Source organism: Nomascus leucogenys, chromosome 4 (genome assembly GCF_006542625.1).
Source record: "Nomascus leucogenys isolate Asia chromosome 4, Asia_NLE_v1, whole genome shotgun sequence".
NCBI classification, from domain to species: Eukaryota; Metazoa; Chordata; class Mammalia; order Primates; family Hylobatidae; genus Nomascus; species Nomascus leucogenys.
In genome coordinates this window covers 69954686-69976557 of record NC_044384.1, presented here as the reverse complement: position 1 = coordinate 69976557, position 21872 = coordinate 69954686, and the positions used below count along the sequence as shown (strand labels likewise).

The 21872-nt window shown below is 38.9% G+C and overlaps 1 protein-coding gene across 2 annotated transcripts in view; it reads left to right on the top strand.

The window, feature by feature from the left end:
- The window catches only part of PIEZO2 (piezo type mechanosensitive ion channel component 2), a 475806-nt gene that overhangs the window by 350581 nt on the left and 103353 nt on the right, over nucleotides 1-21872 (top strand). The window contains exons 12-18 of one of the 2 annotated variants that reach the window (XM_030810770.1): nucleotides 1796-1944; nucleotides 3932-4162; nucleotides 7625-7748; nucleotides 9633-9922; nucleotides 11823-11971; nucleotides 14038-14211; nucleotides 18628-18669. In XM_030810770.1, coding sequence (XP_030666630.1) covers nucleotides 1796-1944; nucleotides 3932-4162; nucleotides 7625-7748; nucleotides 9633-9922; nucleotides 11823-11971; nucleotides 14038-14211; nucleotides 18628-18669 — 1159 coding nt within the window. The remainder of the gene's footprint in view (nucleotides 1-1795; nucleotides 1945-3931; nucleotides 4163-7624; nucleotides 7749-9632; nucleotides 9923-11822; nucleotides 11972-14037; nucleotides 14212-18627; nucleotides 18670-21872) is intronic. The other variant, XM_030810771.1, reaches the window with a different exon arrangement.

Here is a 21872-nt window from a genome sequence, read left to right as displayed (position 1 = left end):
AATCCATAAAGACAGAATTACAAAGTGACTGTAAAACTAGAGTGGATTTGCATCTCTATTTGTATGTAATTACAGCCAGAGCTCTTAGACCTTGTCCTGCCTTTAGTGAGTGGCCAGCAGCTCTCCAGTTTGCACCTGTGGTACATCATGCTTACTCCAAGGGCCTTTTTGCATAACTCTTTATCAGGTTTATTCTGATATCTGTTCTTCATAATTCTGTATCAGTACTTCCTGGAGTTTCCCCACAGGGCTTCTTAATACTTAGCCGTACAACTGGTTAGTCATATTATCCGACATTCCTCAGTAAGGTTAAATCAAGGTCAGCCACCACCCCCACCCCACCCTCACACCCAACCCGTGATGACACCTGAGAGCTGCATAGCTTCAAACTCTACTGGTTCGTTCCCTGTTTCTGCTTCCTGCATACATGTGTTTTAGTTTGCAGCTCAGGCTTACACTGGAAAGTTCAAGGAAACACAGTGCTTTCCAGTGTGCTCTTCAGAGCATGGGCACCAGAAGCAAACACACAGGGCCCAAGAGTCAGCATCTGTGGCTTCTGACGTTTGAGCTGCTGGGGTCACAGCCTAGACAACCTTCTACTTACCCATTACTTTCATGTGGACAAGTAAATTGAATTTTGAGTGCTGACAAGGACAACCCAGACATAGTGAAATCATAAACTGGGCTTTCAAAAGTGAAACAAAAGCTGGAAAGGTTTTAAAAATTAAATCTATATACACAAAAAGTGTCAACCAGAGAAGTAGCATGGCAGTAACTCTAAAATCCATCGGATTTGGTGTTTTCACCCCTGTCTATGATCCCAGGGACTTTTCGTATAAACCGCAGGCTCATCCAGTCCTACTGCAGGAGGAATGAGACCCGTGGGCTTCTGCCAAGGACACACCATCGTCTCATTGTGGAGCCCACGTGGAGTAGTATGCACAGTCACTGATTTTTCAGTCATTTATACCTCTTTATGCTGCTAAGAAACTTTCTCCTGTAACCCACCTATACACAGCCCATTTGATTTGAACAAGAAAGACAGAAAGGACAGTCTGCTTAGTGGCTTAGAATAGCACTTAGTGTGACACACTTTCTGTGGACCAGGAACCTGGGCATCAGTAGGCTGGTTCCTCTGGCGCAAGGTTGCTCATGAGATTGCAGTCAAGCTGCTATCTCAGCTGAAGGCTTGTCGGGGTGGGGGAGAATCTGCTCCCAGGCTCACTGTGTAGCTATTGGCTGGCCTCAGGCTCTTGCTGATGTCTGGCTGGCAGAGCCATCAGTTTTCACACCTGGGGCTTCCCATAGGGCTGTTTACAGCATGGTGGCTGGCTTGTCTGAGGACAAGCAGGTGAGAGAATAAGAGAGAGCACTCAAGGTGAAAACCACAGTCTTTTTAAACAGAATCTTGAAAGTGACCCTTCATCCCCTCTAAAGTGCCCTATTTGTGTTAGAAGAAGCCTGTCACAGGTCCCACCCACACTCGAGGGGAGGAGCCACACAACAGCATGAACACCAGGAGGTGGGGGCTCTGATGACAGGCTTAGAGGCTTCCTTCCATACCTTCTTACATGGAAATTTTCCTTTCTCAGTTATTACATGCTGGATCCCATTACACTGACCGGGCAGAACTTACTGATTCTGTTTGAATTCTAAGGGCTTTATGAATGGGAAACAATTTCTGAAATCTTAAATAAAAGGCTATACCAAAACCATACATCTGCTGCATTGCTTGGAACATTTATACAAAAGTCACGTTTGCATAAATAGTTAAACAAAGTATTTGTCCATCTAGAAAAGCGAGAGGAGGAAGAGGAAGAGAAAGAAGAATTTGAAGAAGAAAGGAGCCGTGAGGAAAAAAGAAGTATCAAAGTTCATGCCATGGTCTCCGTATTCCAATTTATTATGAAACAAAGTTACATCTGTGCCCTCATAGCTATGATGGTATGTATGATATGGTGGTATGTATAATATGATGATATGTATAAGATGATATGACAGTATGTATGCTATGACGGTATGTATAATACAGTGGTACATATATAATGGTATATAAGATATGATGGTATGTATGATATGATACTACATATATGATGGTATGTAAGATATGATATAATGGTATGTATGATATGATGGTGTGTACAATATCTGATGGTATGTATGATATGATATGGTAGGTATATGATGCTATGTGCAATATGATATGATGGTATGTATGATATGATGGTATGTATGAGTGGCGGCTGCCAGGGTGCTGGAGAAATAAGACCACAGTCCCACTGGCTCTAATTGCTTCTATCTTCTCAGGGCCAGCAGAAGTATAGGGATCCCCCTAATGCCTTGGCAGAGAATGGTCAGCTGTGTTAATTTTTCATGGGATATTTATACTACAGATTGTAAAATTATGTCCTTTTCAATTCCACTTATCCTCCTTTTAAGTATTAATACATTTCTTTCAAATTAGCTTATCAAGTCAGACTGTCTCTTATTTTGCCAATTTGAGAGGACATGTTAGTTTTTTCAAATGACATTGAAGGTCTTCAAGGTTAACATAGGCTGCTTTTATTTGTTTCAGATAGTGAGAGTTATATTCACATCTTATCTTAGATTTGGGTGAGACATTGTTCCATCTTAGCTGCAATAACTTTTTTTTTTTTTTGAGATGGAGTCTTGCTCTGTTGCCCAGGCTGGAGTGCAGTGGCACAATCTCAGCTCACTACGAGCTCCGCCTCTCGGGTTCACGCCATTCTCCTGCCTCAGCCTCCCGAGTAGCTGGGGCTACAGGCGCCCGCCACCACGCCCGGCTAATTTTTTTTTTATATTTTTAGTAGAGGCGGGGTTTCACCATGTTAGCCAGGATGGTCTCAATCTCCTGACCTCATGATCCGCCCGCCTCGGCCTCCAAAAGTGCTGGGATTATAGGCATGAGCCACCATGCCCGGCCAGCAGCAATAATGTTTTACCAATATGAGCATCAAGCACCTTCCGATTGTGAGCTCTCAGTTTATGCGTGTTTCTACTTACCATCTGCAACATCACAGCTTCAAAATAGACCCTTGGCCCATAGATAGAAGATAAAAGAAGCTATAATCTCTCCCTTTCCCAAAAACAAATTTTCTCGGGAAATTTGATTTATTTTTGAGAAACCTAACATTCTTGTTTAAAATACGACTCTTCCAAATTCTGTGGTTAACAGTGAGATCCTATGGACACCTTTGATGATAAAAATAAAAATATTCTTTAACTCAAGGGATATAGAACCTAGGCACAGTTTCCCCAGGCACTTAATCCAGGTGCTTCTAAGATGAACCTGTGTGTGTTCAACTTCAGTTTCCAGTAAGGAACACAGCCACATGTGAGAGGAGACTGGGAAAAAGAAAGCACCACAAAATTGAAGAGGCTAATTTGGGGATTGCCAGCTCTATTCTTCAAATAAAATTAGTTCTGTGTTCTTTGGTTACTATTTGACATTTTCTATACATCAACTGCTCCTTTAAACTGCAGCAAATCTCTCATTCTGAACTCACAAAAGTATACCATTTTTTTTTCTCTCTAAGCCAGATAAGTTTGGTCTTGTCTTTAAAGCAATAGAGCTAAAAATCATAAAATAAAATAAAATATTTGAATACACATTTTGTTACTTAACGGAAAAAAGTCTATTGTAAAAACAACACAATCCTTCATTAAAAATGTGCCCTTGTCTGGTACCATTCTGCTGTGTTAATGGAGCTACAATGTTAAGGCTTTAAAACCTCCTGCCTTCTAAGCCACCACTCCATGGCTTGGGGTCTCCGTCACTCCACCACAACTCTCCACTCTCCCTGGTTTGAATATTATGACCTTTTCTTTTTAGATAGTTTTTACCTTACCAGGGTGAGGGGACTGAGCATTGTATTGACCTTGGTCGTGTTTCCTTTTCTGTCCTCCGGAGGCCTGGAGCATCACCTATCACAGCTGGCTGACCTTCGTGCTGCTGATCTGGTCGTGCACTCTTTGGATGATTCGCAACAGAAGAAAATATGCCATGATCAGCTCACCCTTCATGGTGGTTTATGGAAACCTATTGTTGATATTACAGTATATATGGAGTTTTGAACTTCCTGAAATTAAAAAAGTTCCAGGATTTTTAGAAAAGAAAGAGCCAGGAGAACTTGCTTCCAAAGTAAGTGAATAGAATACAATCAAACAAAACAATGACACAAAACCACAATCATCATCATAATCGTATCCAAGAGAAACCTTACAAAAACACGTTCCAAATATTCACTGCTTTGTAAAAATGAACAAATATGAGACCGTAAGAAACAATTCACAGTGCTTAGAGGCCTCTATAATTTAAACATGAACATATATTACACGATGATTTAGCTTTTACTTAGGAATGACAATGTTTTCCACTCAAAGAAAACTTGTATAAAGGTTTTTAAGTATAAATCCTACTAGAGTAAAAATTAGGTGTGAAAATAGGAAAATACAGTGTAAAATGTGTTAAGGGGTTACAGGGCTGTCTTTGATTATCATTTTATAAAACATGCTTAGTGCATTAGTGTCACAGATAAGTATTGATTATTCATGACGTTTTTCTCCAATTATTTCCTAAAGAATACTTTTAGCAGCAAAAATTAAGTGTGACATTTGCTGTTTTTCTTCTACTGATTATATGGTATGTTCTTATCTGAGTTAGAATGTTCATACTCTTCTCATTACTCATTTGTTTTCATGGGCCATTTTAAAGTTTTATTTCAAAAGATTAGGTTTCCCAACTTACTGTTTGTTTTGTTAACAGAATGGCAGACTAAACACACATTCCCTTTGTGTTAATAATTTAGTTTTAAGACAGTAAAAATAAACATGTATGTATTGAATGGGTCTTGGAAATTAGTGTCTTTGGAGGAGATGGTCATTTACATCACATGAAATTCACCTTTCCTGGGAGCAACTGCCCGCTTTAAGGGTTGTCACACACCCCATATCCAAGGCAATCAGGTGTAAATGGGGTAGAGTAGACCAGGGCAAAGTTTGGTCTTCGTAACAGATTTCTGGGTGAAGAGCTACTGGGGTAAATGAAACACATTGCAAGAGGTGAATTCTAGTGGCAGAGGTGAGAATGTAACCCCTGTGTTCATGGACCAAGGGAATTTCATTCATTGATTCATTCACCCCAAACTCCTATGCCTGCTTCTTCTCCTCACCCTGCTCCATGCTGAAAATCCCACGTTATACTCTCACTTACAAGGCACCTTCATCTAACACTCTTTTCTTTTACTCTCTCTCCCTCTTTCCTTTTAAACACAGACCCACACACACATATTCACACACAATTGGTAACTTAGTCTTATTCTATTTTTAAAAATCAAAATTATTTTCTTTTGACTGTATAAATTCATCACAGTCTCACTCCGAATAGCAATGAAACTGCTAAAATTGCATGCTAAGTCACTAGCTGAATTATCTCCTGTCGAATCTAAAATTAACAGTTCTTTAGGAGGAAAACATTATTTGGGAAATAAATTTGTTACTCGTGGCAAAAAAGAGTTATTCGGGGAACCTAGGTCTGCACTTATATTTTAACGCACCCAGGAAGTCAGAAAAAGTGCAAGGTTTTGTCATAGAAGATAGTAATACATCTCCAGGCTTATAACATTTCTATTACAATAATATTTGTAAAACACATTTTTTTTTTTTTTTGAGACGGAGTTTCGCTCTGTATCCCAGGCTGGAGGGCAGTGGCGCGATCTCGGCTCATTGCAAGCTCCACCTCCTGGGTTCATGCCATTCTCCTGCCTCAGCCTCCCCAGTAGCTAGGACTACAGGCGCCCACTACCCCACCCAGCTAATTTTTTTGTATTTTTTTTTAGTAGAGACGGAGTTTCACCGCGTTAGGCAGGATGGTCTCGATCTCCGGATCTCATGATCCACCTGCCTCGGCCTCCCAAAGTGCTGGGATTACAGGCGTGAGCCACCGTGCCCAGCCAGAGTGGCTATAATTTTTAAAAAGGCAGATAATAACCAGTGCTACTGAGGACATGGAGAAGTTGAAATGGTCGCACACTGTTGGTGGGAATGTAAAATGGTGCAGCAACTTTGGAAAACAAAGTGCCAGTTCCTCAAAATGTTAAACATAAAATTTCCATAAGACCAGCAATTCCAGTCCTAGGTTCATTTACCCAGGAGGATTGAAAACATCTGTCCACACAAAAACTTGTATATGAATGTTCATAGCAGCATTATCCATCATAGCTAAAATATAGAAATGATCCCAATGCCTATTAACTAATGAAAGGATAAAATGTTGTATGGCCATGCAATGGAATATTATTGGGTAATTAAAAGGGATAAAGAACTGTGCATGCTACCAGTGGATCAACCTAGAAAACATTATGCTAAGTAAAAGCAATCCATTTATGAAAGGCTACATAATATATAATTTTATTCATATAAAATTTCCAGATTAAGCAAATCTGTGGAGACAAAAAGTAAATTCGTGGTTGGCGAGGGCTGAGATATGGAGAAAAGGAAGCAACTGCCATAGGGCTTCTTACACAGGGTTGATGAAAATGTTGCAAAATGAATTGCAGTGATGGTTGCACAACTCTGTGAATATACTAAAAACCACTGAATTAGACAATTTAAATGGGTGAATTGTATGGTATGTGAATTATATCTCAATAAAGCTATTTTTAAAAACCTACTGTATGTGACCAGGCGTGGTGGCTTACGCCTGTAATCCCCAGCACTTTGGGAGGCCAAGGCAGGCAGATCACTTGGTGTCAGGAGTTCGAGACCAGCCTGGCCAACATGGTGAAACCCGTCTCTACTAAAAGAATATAAAAACTAGCCGGGTGTGGTGGTGTATGCCTGTAATCCCAGCTACTTGGGAGGCTGAGGCAGGAGAACCACTTGAATCCGGGAGGCAGAGGTTGCAGTGAGCTGAAATCGTTCCATTACACTCCAGCCTGGACAACCGGAGCGAAACTCCCTCTCAAACAAGAACAACAACAATAAACCTACTGTGCGTTAGGTACTGTATTTCCTAAACAATAGAGTTCCCCCAAATCAAAAGGTTTTTGATTTCTTTGTCCTTAAGAAAATGTTACTATAAAAGTATGGGCACTTAGAACTAGTGTTCCTTAAGCTTTAGAAGATTAATAATAAGGGGTTCCATTTTCTGGGATGAGATTTTCCTTTTCCCATCTATGGAATTCTTCAAAATAAGGAACATTGCAGTCAAGGGAGTATTATGCAAGACGTACATCTTCCTTTTAAAATTTTAATGACGTCACAGTCAGGAGGGAATCAACCAAGGACCAGCACCTCAAGGGAGAACACTTGTCGCAGCTGATTTCCTGCCCAGGTGGAAGTTGTTAGAAAGGTTGGGTTCATCTTCCTCAGGACTTGGTGTGGTGCTTCTGGCACCCAACACAAACATGGGAGCATCCTCGGAAAAGGGACTTAAAAGCAGTGAATCTAAGCTGAAATCAAGCAGGTGACCTGACTCTGTCTCCAATAAAAAAGTTTATTTATTGTACTCCCACTGGAATGTGGAGAAAATGTTATATTTGTTGAATGTTTTTACATTCCAAATGGTTGCTTAATTCTTGTTTTGCTCCTTCTCTATTTTCAGATCCTTTTCACCATTACTTTTTGGCTACTGCTGAGGCAGCACCTCACAGAGCAAAAAGCTCTGCAAGAAAAGGAAGCTCTTTTATCGCAAGTCAAAATTGGCAGTCAGGAAAATGAAGAAAAAGGTAAATTAGTGTATATGTGTGGCTGCAGACTTTGGTGCTCAGCAAAATTACAGAGAAAGAGCCCCAAAATACATCAGAAAGCTTCAGAATAAATGAAACTGGAATGTAAACTTGGAGCATTAAGTATTACAGCGTGTAACTTTTGAGGTACACGTGAGAGTTGCAAAGGAGTGTTAAAAATGTGCCATTTGGGCCGGGCGTGATGGCTCACGCCTTTAATCCCAGCACTTTGGGAGGCCGAGGTAGGCGGATCACGAGGTCAGGAGATCGAGACCATCCTAGCTAACACGGTGAAACCCCGCCTCTACTAAAAATACAAAAAACTAACCGGGCGTCGTGGTGGGCGCCTCTAGTCCCAGCTACTCAGGAGGCTGAGGGAAGAGAATGGTGTGAACCTGGGAGGCGGAGCTTGCAGTGAACCGAGACCTCACTGCTGCACTCCAGCCTGCGTGACACAGCTAGTCTCCCTCTCAAAAAAAAAAAAGTGCCACTTGATCCTCACGAAGGTGATTCCCAATGAAAGAAAAACTGAGGCTCTGAGAAATTAAACGATTCCTCCCAGGTCATACTTCTAGTGAGTATTGGAACCAAGAAGCTAAGTCACATCTTTTACATTTAAAACTTCTCTCTTCTTTCTTAACAATAGTATACCACAATGTAAAAACAGAGGATGATGATGTTATCACCTTGATAATTTTAGACCTGCTGTATAGGTAAAATAAGAACAGCTTGCTCCCTAATTCCCTAGATATGCCAATAAATGTAAATTTAATATTTGTAGAATGGATTGAAGACTACTGTGAGGTTAAGAAGCACTGTCTGTGAAAAGGAGCCTATAAATGTCCACAGAAGCTAGGCTGGTAACCTTCAGATTAAACTAGTAACCATAAGAATGAATACAGGCATATATATATCTCCATACACTCACACACATATATTTATGTTTAGTTTCTTATTTAGACCTAAACAATGAGTTGTTTTTCAGTAACAAAAGTCTGTCTGTAAGATTCAAATCTTGCCTATATGAGTTTTGATGTCTCTGTTCAACACAGTGATTAAATTAACCAGTTAATTTTGGTAAAAAATGGTTAATTTGAGATCAACAATTGCTCTGAGCCCTCACTTGATTTTCACTCTCTTCACTCTGTGAATCTACTAGTTGTTTGAATAAATTATTCAAATTAACCCCAATAATTATTTTGAAATAATTATTCAAGTTCTTCAAACATAAGGCTGTGTAACACAGAGATGAGTCTTATGTATTAGCATATTTTAAAGCAACACAAAATAAGTTTTTTATTTTGATCCATTAAATTGTTTTAAACTTAAGTTACAATTACTCTTTCAATCTAATTTAAATTAAATTATGTTTTGCTGTAACTCTCAAATTTTTAGTTATTTAAAAGCATGCTTTTTGGTTAAGATTATTAGCATTTTTAGTTATTTAAAAGCCTGCTTTTTGGTTAAGATTGTTAGCATTAACCACATTTAGTAAAGTACTACTAGGATTGTCTAGAGCCGTGAAGCAATTAGAATTTGAAATTGATATAGTCATTTAGATTTGTGCTATTGTTGCCTATTTATTTTTTACATCTCACAGTACTTAAAGCTATCACTAGATATCAGAAATAAAAAAGATCTTGTATATAAATTAGTATTACCAAATTTATTTTCTTGTAAACTATATTTTGAGAAGGTTATGAAAATTGACTTTTAATCTAGTTATGAATGTTGCCGTGTTTATGAGAATAGTCTAAAATCATCCAAATTATACAATAACGTAGAAAATGCATGCCTCTACATCCTACATCTACCACACATGGTCAAAGCATGGTTCTGCACAGATAACCAGCTAAGTATAACAGCACAGTTTTCTATTTGAAGATGAGGAACTTCAAGATATACAAGTGGAAGGAGAGCCCAAAGAGAAGGAGGAAGAAGAGGAAGCAAAGGAAGAGAAGCAAGAGAGAAAGAAGGTAGAGCAAGAGGAAGCTGAAGAAGAAGATGAGCAGGACATCATGAAAGTCCTGGGCAATCTGGTGGTGGCCATGTTCATCAAGTACTGGATCTACGTCTGTGGAGGCATGTTCTTCTTTGTCAGCTTTGAGGGTAAAATCGTAATGTACAAAATCATCTACATGGTGCTGTTCCTGTTCTGTGTGGCCCTATATCAGGTAGGTACACAGTTGGCCATTTTAATTCTCACATCTGTATGTATGTAGGAATATACATGAGCTACCTTTGCAGAGATTTTAAATCACTAGAATCTCATGAACATAGATAAAGTGATTGGCAAGATTCAAACATTGTATCCCAAGAATCCTAAAATGGGAAATGACTGTCTTCAACTTGTTTACTATTTCAAAATTTCAGGGCTGGGTGCAGTGGCTCATGCCTGTAATTTCAGCACTTTGGGAGGCAAGAGAGGAGGACTGCTTGAGGCCAGGAGTTCCAAACCAACCTGGGAAAAATGCTGAAACCTTGTCTCTACAAAACATTTTCTTAAATTAAAAAATTAGCCAGGTGTGGTGGCACACCTGTAGTCCTAGCTTCTTGGTAGACTGAGGCAGGAGGATCACTTGATCCCAGGAGGTCAAGGCTGCAGTGAGCTATGCTTGTACCACTGCACTCCAGCTGGGCAACAGATTAAGATGCCGTCTCTAAAAAAGTAAAAATAAAAATTTTAGGTTGTTGAAAAATCAGGAAAAAGTTCATACATAGGTTTTCCAAAAATTATTGATCAAAAAAAATCTGTACAATTGAATTACATTTCTTTCTTTCTTTCTTTCTTCCTTCCTTTCTTTCTTTCCTTTCTTCTTTTTCTTTCTTTCTTTTTTTGAGACAGAGTCTTGCTCTGTCCCTTAGGCTGGAGTGCAGTGGCATGATCTCTGCTCATTGCTCACTGCAATCTCTGCCTCCCAGGTTCAAGCAATTCTCATGCCTCAGCCTCCCGAGTAGCTGGGATTCCAAGTGTGCACCAACACCTCCAGCTAATGTTTATATTTTTATAGAAACGGGGTTTCACCATGTTGGCCAGGCTGGTTTCAAACTCCTGGCCTCAAGTGATCCACCCTCCTCGGCCTTCCAGAGTTCTGGGATTACAGGCATGAGCCACCGCACCTGGCCTGTAAAAATTGAATTATATTTTAAAATAGTAATTTAAAAGCTAGATAATCTGAGGTTGTAGAGTATTCCTAGGTATACTTTTGCATTTCAGGCTTTAGGGTCAGAAAACGATATATGTGTGGCGTGTGCCTGCTCTTTGTGTACGCATATATACGTATAGTGCATTGACTGCTTTCATATTTCATTAATTAAAAGAATTTCATTCATTAAAAGAATTTCATTCATTAAAATAAGTTAATATATGAGATACATTAAAATGAGTTAGCTCTCCACAGACCCACTTTTAACTGATGATAAAAGAGAACCCAATAATAGAAACACATGAAACAGTAAAATATCTTGCAGGTAGCCAACAAAACAAATAAAGGAACTACAATAAACAAGAGTATATCATATGTTAAGATAAAAAAATCTCGAAAGAAATCAGTGAACTTTTGAATACTCTTAAAAATTCAGGATGGATGTTCTCTAATGAATATCCACAGCTTACGGTAAAATGAGATGTCTTTTTTCTGTGGTTGTTTCACATTTTCATTCATACAATATTGCTTTCAATTTCAAAATGGATGTGGTTTTCTCTGAGCAATGATAACCACAATGACAGCAGCACCTACCCTACTATTCCTTGAGCGCCCCCTATGGGCCAGATAGCTTGCAGGAACCCATAAATAATATCTATTTCATCCTCGTAGCAACCCTGCAAAATAGGCACTTATGGAAGGTTCAGCCTCTTCCCCACGCAGTTAGCAACCATTTATAGAACTGGGGTTCTAACCCAGGACCACTCCACGATGATAGACACGGAACATTAAAAACTAGAAATGAAATAGACTTTATTTTCAGACATTTGTAAATGTGTCACTTGTCTTACTTGAATTAAACCAAATAGTTTTGTGAGTTTTCCTAAAAGTGATTTTTTTCTCATTTTTTTCAATGTCTGATTCGCAGGTGCACTATGAATGGTGGAGGAAAATTCTAAAATATTTTTGGATGTCAGTGGTTATTTACACTATGCTGGTGCTTATCTTTATATACACATATCAGTTTGAAAACTTCCCAGGCCTGTGGCAAAATATGACTGGATTGAAAAAAGAAAAGTAAGTAATTTTGAGTTGAAAACGATGAACAAGATGAAGACTTGAATGCATATTGTTCAAAGCATCGTTAAGGAGGATTTTAGTAAAGCATGATGTCATCAATGTCTATAAGTTCCTCAATAATAGAAATTAAAACTGAGTCATTTTTGTGTTCTCTTTACTTAGCCCTTGGCTTAGAACATAATAGGCACTCCACGAATTTTCAGAATTTTAATGAAATGACATTTTCTGATGTTAGTTTCATGTGAAACACACCTAACACTTAGTCATGCTTTCTGCCCTCCACATTGGAGCTCAGTTTTTCAGTTCATAAGTAAGTTCATGCACAAAGTAGCAGACTTTGCTCATTTATGTTGCTGGGTGCTTAGATTCTAAGGAGTATTTAGTGCCATAAAGAAACAAATTTCTCCAAGTGCTCATAGACTTGTAATGATGAGATGGTTTTTCCTGTGCATGTAGGAGATAATGCTCTATCTTTTTCTAATTTGCTTCTGTAAACTTCTGAAATTAGTTTGGAAATCCAGCCAGCATTGGGTTTTGGGCTGAATATATTGATGTGGCTGAGTAGGGAAGTCCCTTAGAAGTCTCTGTCCCTTAGAAGGGAAAGAGAACTGTGTAACTAGACCAACACAGCTGAAATGTTTATACAATAAACGTTTATTAAATGCTGTCCATGTGCTGACACTGTTTTGTGCCTGGAATATGACAGGGAACAAGACAGACAAAATCTAAGCCCTATAGACCTTATATTCTAGCAGAGGAGACAAACAAAACTATTTAGTGTAAAATAAGTCTATTACACTTTGTGACAGGTCCGTGAAGGAAACAGACAACAGGCTGAGGCAGTGAGTAAGGGGGAACTATAAATGAGTGACTGGCACGGGCTTCGCTGAGGAGCTGGTTTAGACTCCAGCTGAAGCGTTAGAAGAAGCTCGTCTTAGGAAAAGTGTGTGGGTTGGAGTCTGGGGTGTGGAAGGGCATTTCAGGCAGAGGGAACAGCACATGCAAAGGTCCTGAGGCAAGTCAGAGTTTGGCACAGTTCATAAGAGGAACTGAAGACAGGCGGTGATTGGACAGCGAAGAGTGGGGAGAATTCAGGCAGGCAGCTGGGACGTGCATGGCTTGTAGGTAGCATTATTTGTATTTTATTCTTGGTGGAATTTTCCAATCTTTAAAGATCCCTTGACTAGCTGAGAAAAAGCGATGTGTGGGAGTAGAAACAAGGAGACTAGTTAGTAGGCAGCAGCAGTGGTCCTGTAAGAAATGATGGCAGCTTCCCCTAGATTCGGTGGAGGCAGAGACGGATAACAGGAGTGGGCGATTCAAGAGGTGCTTAGGATGCTGAAGGAAATGTGGATGAATGAGATATGAAAGAAAAGAACATAAGAGACGTCTGACTTCTCAGTTTGCACAGGGTAGACACTTGTACCATTTATTGGTTCAGGGATACTAGAGTGGGGAGAGGGATGTGGAGGACAGCTTTGCCAAGAAAAATAGGAAAATCAAGAATACTGTTTTGGAAACACTAATATAAAATAACTGAAACAACCAATTTCCGGTAGCAATTTGGGCACGAGAATCTTACAGGAGGAGCCTGAGCTGTAGATGCACTTTGAGTCCTCGGTGTAAGGAAGATGTGTAAATCCACAGAAGAGGATTTCCCTAGGGGGAAGCACAGCTGGAAGAGAGATCAAAACAGAGTCCTGGGGATATTTCAGCCTCTAGAGGTCCAACAGAAAAGGAGGAGATCATGGAGGAACAAGAAACCAAGAGAGTGTGATGGTGTCAAGACCACACTTGCTTCAAGGAGGACCAGAGGTTTAATTAAATAAAGCTAGAGAAGTAGCCCTGGAATTTGGCAATGTCAAGGTTTATTATTGACCGCTGTTAAAGTAGGTTCGCTGGCTTGGTGGAAACGACAGCCATATTGGGCCATATGGGAGAGAGGGATGCAATAAATGATAGAGCTGACAGGAGTGTAAGACTGTGATGTAGTTTATCACAAAGAGTCTGTGACTTCATTGCGTAAGAAAGGTTCCTGCTTTTTATTTTGTTTTGTTTTGCAGGCTTGAGGATCTTGGCTTAAAGCAGTTTACTGTGGCTGAACTGTTCACTCGCATATTCATCCCAACCTCCTTTCTGCTGGTGTGCATTTTACACCTGCACTATTTCCATGACCGGTTCCTTGAACTCACAGACCTCAAGTCCATTCCCAGCAAAGAAGACAACACCATCTACAGGTGAGCCACTGGAAGAAACACAGACCTCTTATTAAGAGAAAGGCAGCCTTCAACCCTACCTTAGGTTTGCCACCTTGCGAGAAGCCAGTAATCTAAGTTTCAGCCTTGAATTTTCCATGAGTATCAATTTGTGAGAAAAAGAGGAAAACGTGGAAGATTCTGTGACACATTCTGAAACAATGGGTAGTGACTTATGACTGGTTAATGTAAAGTGATCTTGATCGTCTTGTGAGATATTCAGAGTAGCTGTGGAGACTTAAATATTTTAGAGTTGATATGTGTGTTTGTGTCTAGGCTGGTTACATGTTTTTAGAACATTTAGAGAATCTGGCTAATTCAGAGGATTTTTCCATTATGCCGACCACAAGTACAGAAGTCTTGTGAGAGCATAGCAAAAGATGATGGGCAGAGTTTTCCCTTCCATTTTGGAAATAAAGAACTTTGGCTAAAAAAACAGAATCTGCAATTGACTAGTAACTACAATCGTATTTAAGAAGACAACATGATTACAATATCTTCTTTTAGCAGCTTACTGTTGTTTTCTCCTCATCAATAAATATACATTGTTTGCAAATAACAGATGGGATATTACCGGGATATTACTGCCCATATTTATTCAAACCACAATGGGTTATCATAAATCCTTCACTATGTTCCATCACGGGGAGATCACAAGCATTCTTTTAGTGAATGCTGACAGTGGTCTTCCTTTCTGCCTCATGTTTAGCCTATGATTCAGATACTGGAAAAATACTTGTTAAGCAGCTAAGGGAACAAAGGGCTGTACTGAGAGGAGCACAGAGGCCACAGATGAAATTTCTCCTTAATTATTTGACTTTAAGGGAAAAAATGAAGATATCAATAGAAGATGAAGTAAGAGTTCATTATATGCATTTCATAAAATGCCAAACTTGCAGTGTTCTGCTGTGTAGGAACTAGAGTTATGGATAGACCCAAAACATTTATTTAATGATGAGAAACATTTTAGAATCCTTGTTTATGACCAGCAGATTCACTTTCCTTATTGTGTTGTGTTTCGTCTATCATTCTGATACTTCAGATGACTCGTAACCCATGGAACCAAGAGGTAGCAATCAGTCATGACTTGTTTTGCTATCTAGCCACCAGGAAAATCAGGCTCTGCTACAACCTCTCTGCTCCCAAGGCCCCAGCAGGGAGGAGGGCATGGATGGGGTCAGTGGCTTACCCTCTCCATATATGTACTCCTACACTACCTTCAGTGATGATCAAGCATTAGGAAAAATAAAGTAGTTATTAGAAGTTTGGGGAACCCTAGAAGATATCATTCATAGACAAACTTGATGGCAGGGAAAATCACCCCAAGTTTAAAAGTTTACAAAGACAATGCCTGCACATAAAAGTGAGAATTGTCAATAATCAGAAAAAGGATTTTTAAAAATCATTATTTTGACATTGCCTGTGATCCGTGTGGATAAAACCAGTATTTGATATTTAATTCTGACCATGTAACATGTTTAAATTTACTATAAGCCCTCACCATCTTTTTCAAGTGCCCTATTCAATAATTACAAAGTATTTCAGTTAGCAGAGCCAACTTGTATGTTTGTGAAGGAGTTGTATTATTAACCATTGCTAACGAAATCTTTTTAAAAATTTTTTCTTCCAAATGCCATTTCTTCTCTTGCATATTCATTTTTTTTTCTCACCAAAAGTGCCTCCAGCATGCAGGAGCCTTTTTCTTGCCATTTTTCTTAATGTGGATGTGTCTGAGTCTTCTGTCACACAATCAAACAGAGATGTAATTCACCATTTACCCAGAAAAGTAGAAACATACAGGACCACAGTTTTGCAGAAGACAGTTCGGCTCACCAGCCAAAGGGTTTGGACCTAGCGTATGTGAAAACTGAATTAAGGTCCCACAGAATTCCCTTTAAGCATGTATAGCAGTGTTTAGCCTATGCAGGTTCTAGGGAAGGACTGCAGCTCAAGTCAGGATGTAGGTTCTGTGTTTCCTCAGCTGCTACTTCACAGCCCTTACCCTGCACCCCATGGCAGAGAAGAAAGATCTAAATGATCTGTAGCGATATGAGTCCTGACTTGCCTTCCTTGCAGCTGTGGCTTAGCCCTAAGCACTCCCTTAACGGTGAATTTTCCAAGTGAATATAAAGGGCAAGGAAAGAGTGTGTAATGCCAGTTCTCTGAAGAGTTTAAGGACATAGGATTTCATTTTTCATTCTATGAAGAAAAGTTTTCTAGAACCTTAGGAAATTTGAAGAACTCACTCAAATTTGGTATTTTGGAATTTCATGCAACAGTTTGATATAAAGTCCCTAAATTTAAACTTTGAACATTATATATATATAAACATATAATATATTATATTATATAGTATATATTATATACTACATAATACTATGATATAATATATACTATATAATAATATGTAATATATTTAATATATTATATATTATATATTTAATAATATATTTAATATAATATATTGTACAATAATATATTTAATATAATATTATATAATATATCATACTATATATCATATAATATATATTACATATTATATATCATATAATTATATGATATAGAATAATATGATATATAGATATATATTAATATATAATATATAATTATAATATATTACATATAATATATAAAATGTTCAAAGCTTAATATATAATATATATAATGTTCAAATTTTAAATATATATGTTGTATATTTTTTTTTAGCAACTCTTTCTCATGGGAGTATTTTCCTTACTCATAATTTTCACTTCACAGTATTTTTTGTCCTTGGAGTCCTAATACAATGGCTACATTAAAATCAAAATGATGAAGAAAAAGGAATATTTTGAGAGTTGGGATTGACTGTCAGGCTTTGCTTTCTCTGCTCCTGCCTCGTAAACAGATGCTTTACAAGAAATGGCCCACAGATCAGGAATAACGGATTTGCTCATTAAGCTGACCTCCACACTGCTGTCTCTGGAGATATGCAACTCTTCTTTTCCTGTTTTGTCTCTTGTTGGTGTATATGTGCTTATGCACACAGATGTAATGTAGGCACATGTCACTTGTGTATGAAGCAGAATTTATTGTGTTTAGCCTTACAGAATTTACAAACTTAGCCTTATGAAAATATAATAATATAGGAAGAAATTATTATTTCTAAGTAGGCAATCTCAGGAATATTATTTCACCTATATATTGATAGAAATTCATATTATAAGAATTATAACGTATAACATGTTTATTATATAATATATAATTAGCAATGATTTACAAAGGACTGTTTAAATATTCATTACTTTTTTTTTTTTATTTGAAATGGAGTCTCGCTCTGTTGCCCAAGCTGGAGTGCAGTGGTGCCACCTTGGCTCACTGCAACGTCCGCCTCCTGGGTTCAAGCAATTCTCCTGCCTCAGGCTCCCGAGTAGCTGGGACTACAGGCATGCGCCACCATGCCTAGCTAATTTTTGTATTTTTAGTAGAGACGGGGGTTTCACCATATTGGCCAGGCTGGTCTCGAACTCCTGACCTCATGATCCACCCCCCTCAACTTCCCAAAGTGCTGGGATTACAGGCGTGAGCCACCACACCCGCCCATATTCATTACTTTTATATCTCTTTAATTTGTGCATGGTTTGTTTTAGAAAGTATTATTATGCATAGAGAAATGAAATGACTTTTTTTTAACTAGTTTTAGAAAAACCTTAGAAAACAGCATGTTGAATATGGCCACTGAGTAGGATCCTTTTTTTTTTTAACTTCTGGGGTAGCAGCAAAAATTAATTTTTTAAATTATATTTTATTTCATAAATTGTACCTTGAGGCCAGCCACTGTGGCTCACGCCTGTAATCCCAGCACTTTGGGAGGCTGAGGAGGGTGGGTCACCTGCAGTCAGGAGTTTGAGACCAACTAGGCCAACATAGTAAAACCCCATCTCTACTAAAAATACAAAAATTAGCCAGGTATGATGGCATACACCTATAATCCCAGCTACTTGGGAGGCTGAGGCAGGAGAATCACTTGAACCCAGGAGGCGGAGGCTGCCGTGAGCTAAGATACGTCACTGCACTCCAGCCTGGGTGACAGAGCAAGACTCTGCAAAAAAAAAAAAAAAAAGTACCTTAAAAAATTTAAACATTACAAATTTGTAATAAAGTGTGTGAGATGGGGAGGGATGAGAAGAAGGGAGAGGCTTATTATCTTCCAGCAATTTTCCTGAACATTGTCTGATTTAATGTTGCTACTGAATCTTGCTGTCTAGACTCTTCAAGGCATGAAGCCTGTGAGAGTGGCTACACCTGATGCTAGGAAGCTTAAGGGAGTCCACTTTGTTCGTCTCTGTCTAACAGTCTCCTCTCTCTCTCTCCAACCTGTCTCCTTATTGCATCCCTGTGCTTCCATCTGCCACCTCGTAGCCATGCCAAAGTCAATGGTCGCGTATATCTAATAATAAATAGGTGGGTATTTCAATGTTTTCTCTCTTATTTTTGTTCAAAGCTGTTTCTTGCTGTGTTAAACTCTTAACTGCTTTATACATGAAAAATCGTGTTGTCAGATAGTGGACAATGGTCTTCAGGTATGCTCATGGATGTATTTTGCAAACCAAACCATTTGGTATCTGCACTGAATGGTGCCACCAAGTGGATGTGGAGGCTGTTGAGGGTCTTCAGCTGGTGCTCAGCCTTTGGCCTTGGTTCAAACTTGTGTCCCATTCCTTCTGTTCTTTGGTAGAATTAGTGCAAGGCTTGCCTGAGAACTCACCTCTCTCTTGAACACATAACTGAGAGCTCAGCTCAAGAACCACCTCCTCCACAAACCCTCCCATAAATGCCAACATTCCTGCTAAGAGTAATCCGCCTTCCCTCTGAACCCCCGTAGCACTCCATCACTGATGCTGTCCTGACACTTGCCTTCCAGTCCTCTGTCTGATCTCCTGCCTGCTTGTCTTATCTGTCTTGCTAGAGTAGGGGCATAACCTTCTCAGATCTGGACTCCCTCTATGATTCACCAAGATGTCCCCATGTCATCTACCCCAGCACCTTACCCATGAAGTGATATTCGATAGATATTTCCTAAATGAAATGAAAAGAAAGTAGTCACAATACATGGTTTTAAAAACATCACTTTCTTCAAATATATCTCTACTTGAAAGATCAACATATTATTGAAGAGGGATATTTTACATCACCAGATTTCATATGTTTGCACAGCACGAAAGGCACTGAGATGGCACTGAGACATGGACTTTCCTTAAGATGCATATCACCTAGCTGGGGAGATAAAACATATAATGTCCACGCAAAATAAAAAGCAAGTTTTGATAAATGTTGTGCAATGGGTTATCCTCCAGAGTTATCCTTTGGGATCTAACTTACTAAAACTGTTTTACTTTACTAAGTAGGTGAATTAAAATATTCATTCTTGTAATTGCATGTCATTAGTAATAAAGCTAGTAATTTAGTAAGAGAAATATATCTTGCAATAAATCCAATTAACAAAATAATTCTTCAAAAGATTTGTTGGTTTTCTACCCCATTCGCTTTTCTTATAGGTAAAATCCTAAGGCAGACAACCAAATCACAAACCCTAAGAGGCAGAACTTCTAACCAAGTATGAAAAGCAGAGAGTCACTTGTGGATTGCTGAGGGAGGAGGAATGAATGAGGCCTGTCAGGTTTCTTGGGGGCTGGTTTTTGACAACCTGAGAAAGAAACATCAACATTAGGTTTTTCAGCTGATAGATAGAGAAGTAAGAAACAGACTCTAGCTAGAAATCCTGAGCAATAATCTAAATCCCATCCCTCCAAACATAAGGAACTCCTCACTCTGGTTTTCTCTGTGTTTCTTATGAAGCATTTAGCATTTGCTTTGTAAAGAGAAAGCTGAGACCCGTAAGAGGGCAAGAGTTCGTTTGATGGGCTCCCTTGGCAGCAACTCGTATGACTTTTGATCCCAAAGGACCAGACTTATATCATGAATGGGAGCTTATGCCCCTTACCCCAAGCCACAAGGCCAGCTAATTCTCTCAGGACTTCTTAGAAGTATCAAAGTTCAAAGTCACCCCAAATGACAAAAAACTTGCAATATCCCATCTTTACCTTCTTTCCAGTGAAATCTCATATTTTTGTGTGAATATTAACATGTTAAGAGCAGCCAGAGGCCGGGCGTGGTGGCTCACGCCTGTAATCCCAGCACTTTGGGAAGCCAAGGCAGGTGGATCATGAGGTCAGGAGATTGAGACCATCCTGGCTAACATGGTGAAACCCCGTCTCTACTAAATATACAAAAAATTAGCCAGGTGTGGTGGTGGCACCTGTAGTCCCAGCTACTCGGGAGGCTGAGGCAGGAGAATGGCGTGAACCTGGAAGGCGGAGCTTGCGGTGAGCCGGGATGGTGCCACTGCACTCCAGCCTGGGCAACACAGCAAGACTCTGTCTCCAAAAAAAAGAGCAGCCAGAGCTATGCCTCAAAGGAAACGTTATCAAACAAGCCTGTCTCTGATTTTATAACGTGTGCTTCTGAAATGCTGAATGCAGTGTTAAGCAGGGCTGATTATCAATTAGAATGACAGGGTGAATCCTTTAATAAAGTATATAAGCTTGCTTTCTCTCATAATTTATTTCTTTATGTTCAATGTTTTATAAGGAGAATAAAATATTTATAAATGTTAGTTCTGGGCTGAAAGAGGGGCATACCTACAATTCAACCTAAGAGTTGATTAAAATTTAGACATGACTTTACAAGTTGTAAGGTAGGGTAGTGTATTGAGGACAGTAGGTCACTTTGATAACATTTTAAAAATATAGATAATTGTGGTTAAGTTGCAACTGACCTAGTAAACAGTATACATTGTACCAACACACATAACTAAGATGTAATATTCAATTCATAAATCAAATGCTTATATGTGAATACAATCTTCTAAAAGTGCTTTTGGGTTCTAGATAATAATTTATCTTAAACAGTAAAATTATTTTACTTTAAATGTTACTTATATTAAACACTACACAGGTGCAAGTCACATTTCTGCTAACAATCTAATGATAACAGTGTCAATGCAGTTTACATTACCACATATTCCAAATTAGAATCATAAAAACAAATGACATTCAGACTAAGGAAATTTTACAATGCTAGAATTTCCATTTTCTTTAATGGAAAGTAGTTTACTATGTAGCTTTTCAAGTCAGGTCCTTGTACAGAATTAACCCTCTTTGAGGGTCCCTGTCATGTAATTTGTTTCTTCTGTTTCAAATAAGGATGTATCTCCAGTGCATAAAATTTCTTCACCCAAGATTCAGTGAATTATAGTGCACCCCAAGCACAGTACTACATTTTGTAAGGGTGGTGAGTAGAGCAGGACTGGATTCTGTCTTCAAGGGGAAAGTCCCCAGAACCCATACTTAGAATAAAATGACAGAGTCACAAATGGAGAAGCGCACACATTGGGAGCTGCACAAAGCTGTGGAAGTGTAAAGAGTGAGTGAAGACACAAACAAATACTTGTCATCTGCTCTGTTAGAACATGAAAGGGGAGAACCATTTTGCTTAATGGTCAGTGAGAAGGTTAGAGCTCAGAGCCTGAATAAGAGCAAGGAAACAAAGTTATCAGTGATGTTAAAGAAAACCCTAGGAGAAGAGGTGCACTTCCTGTGGAGAAA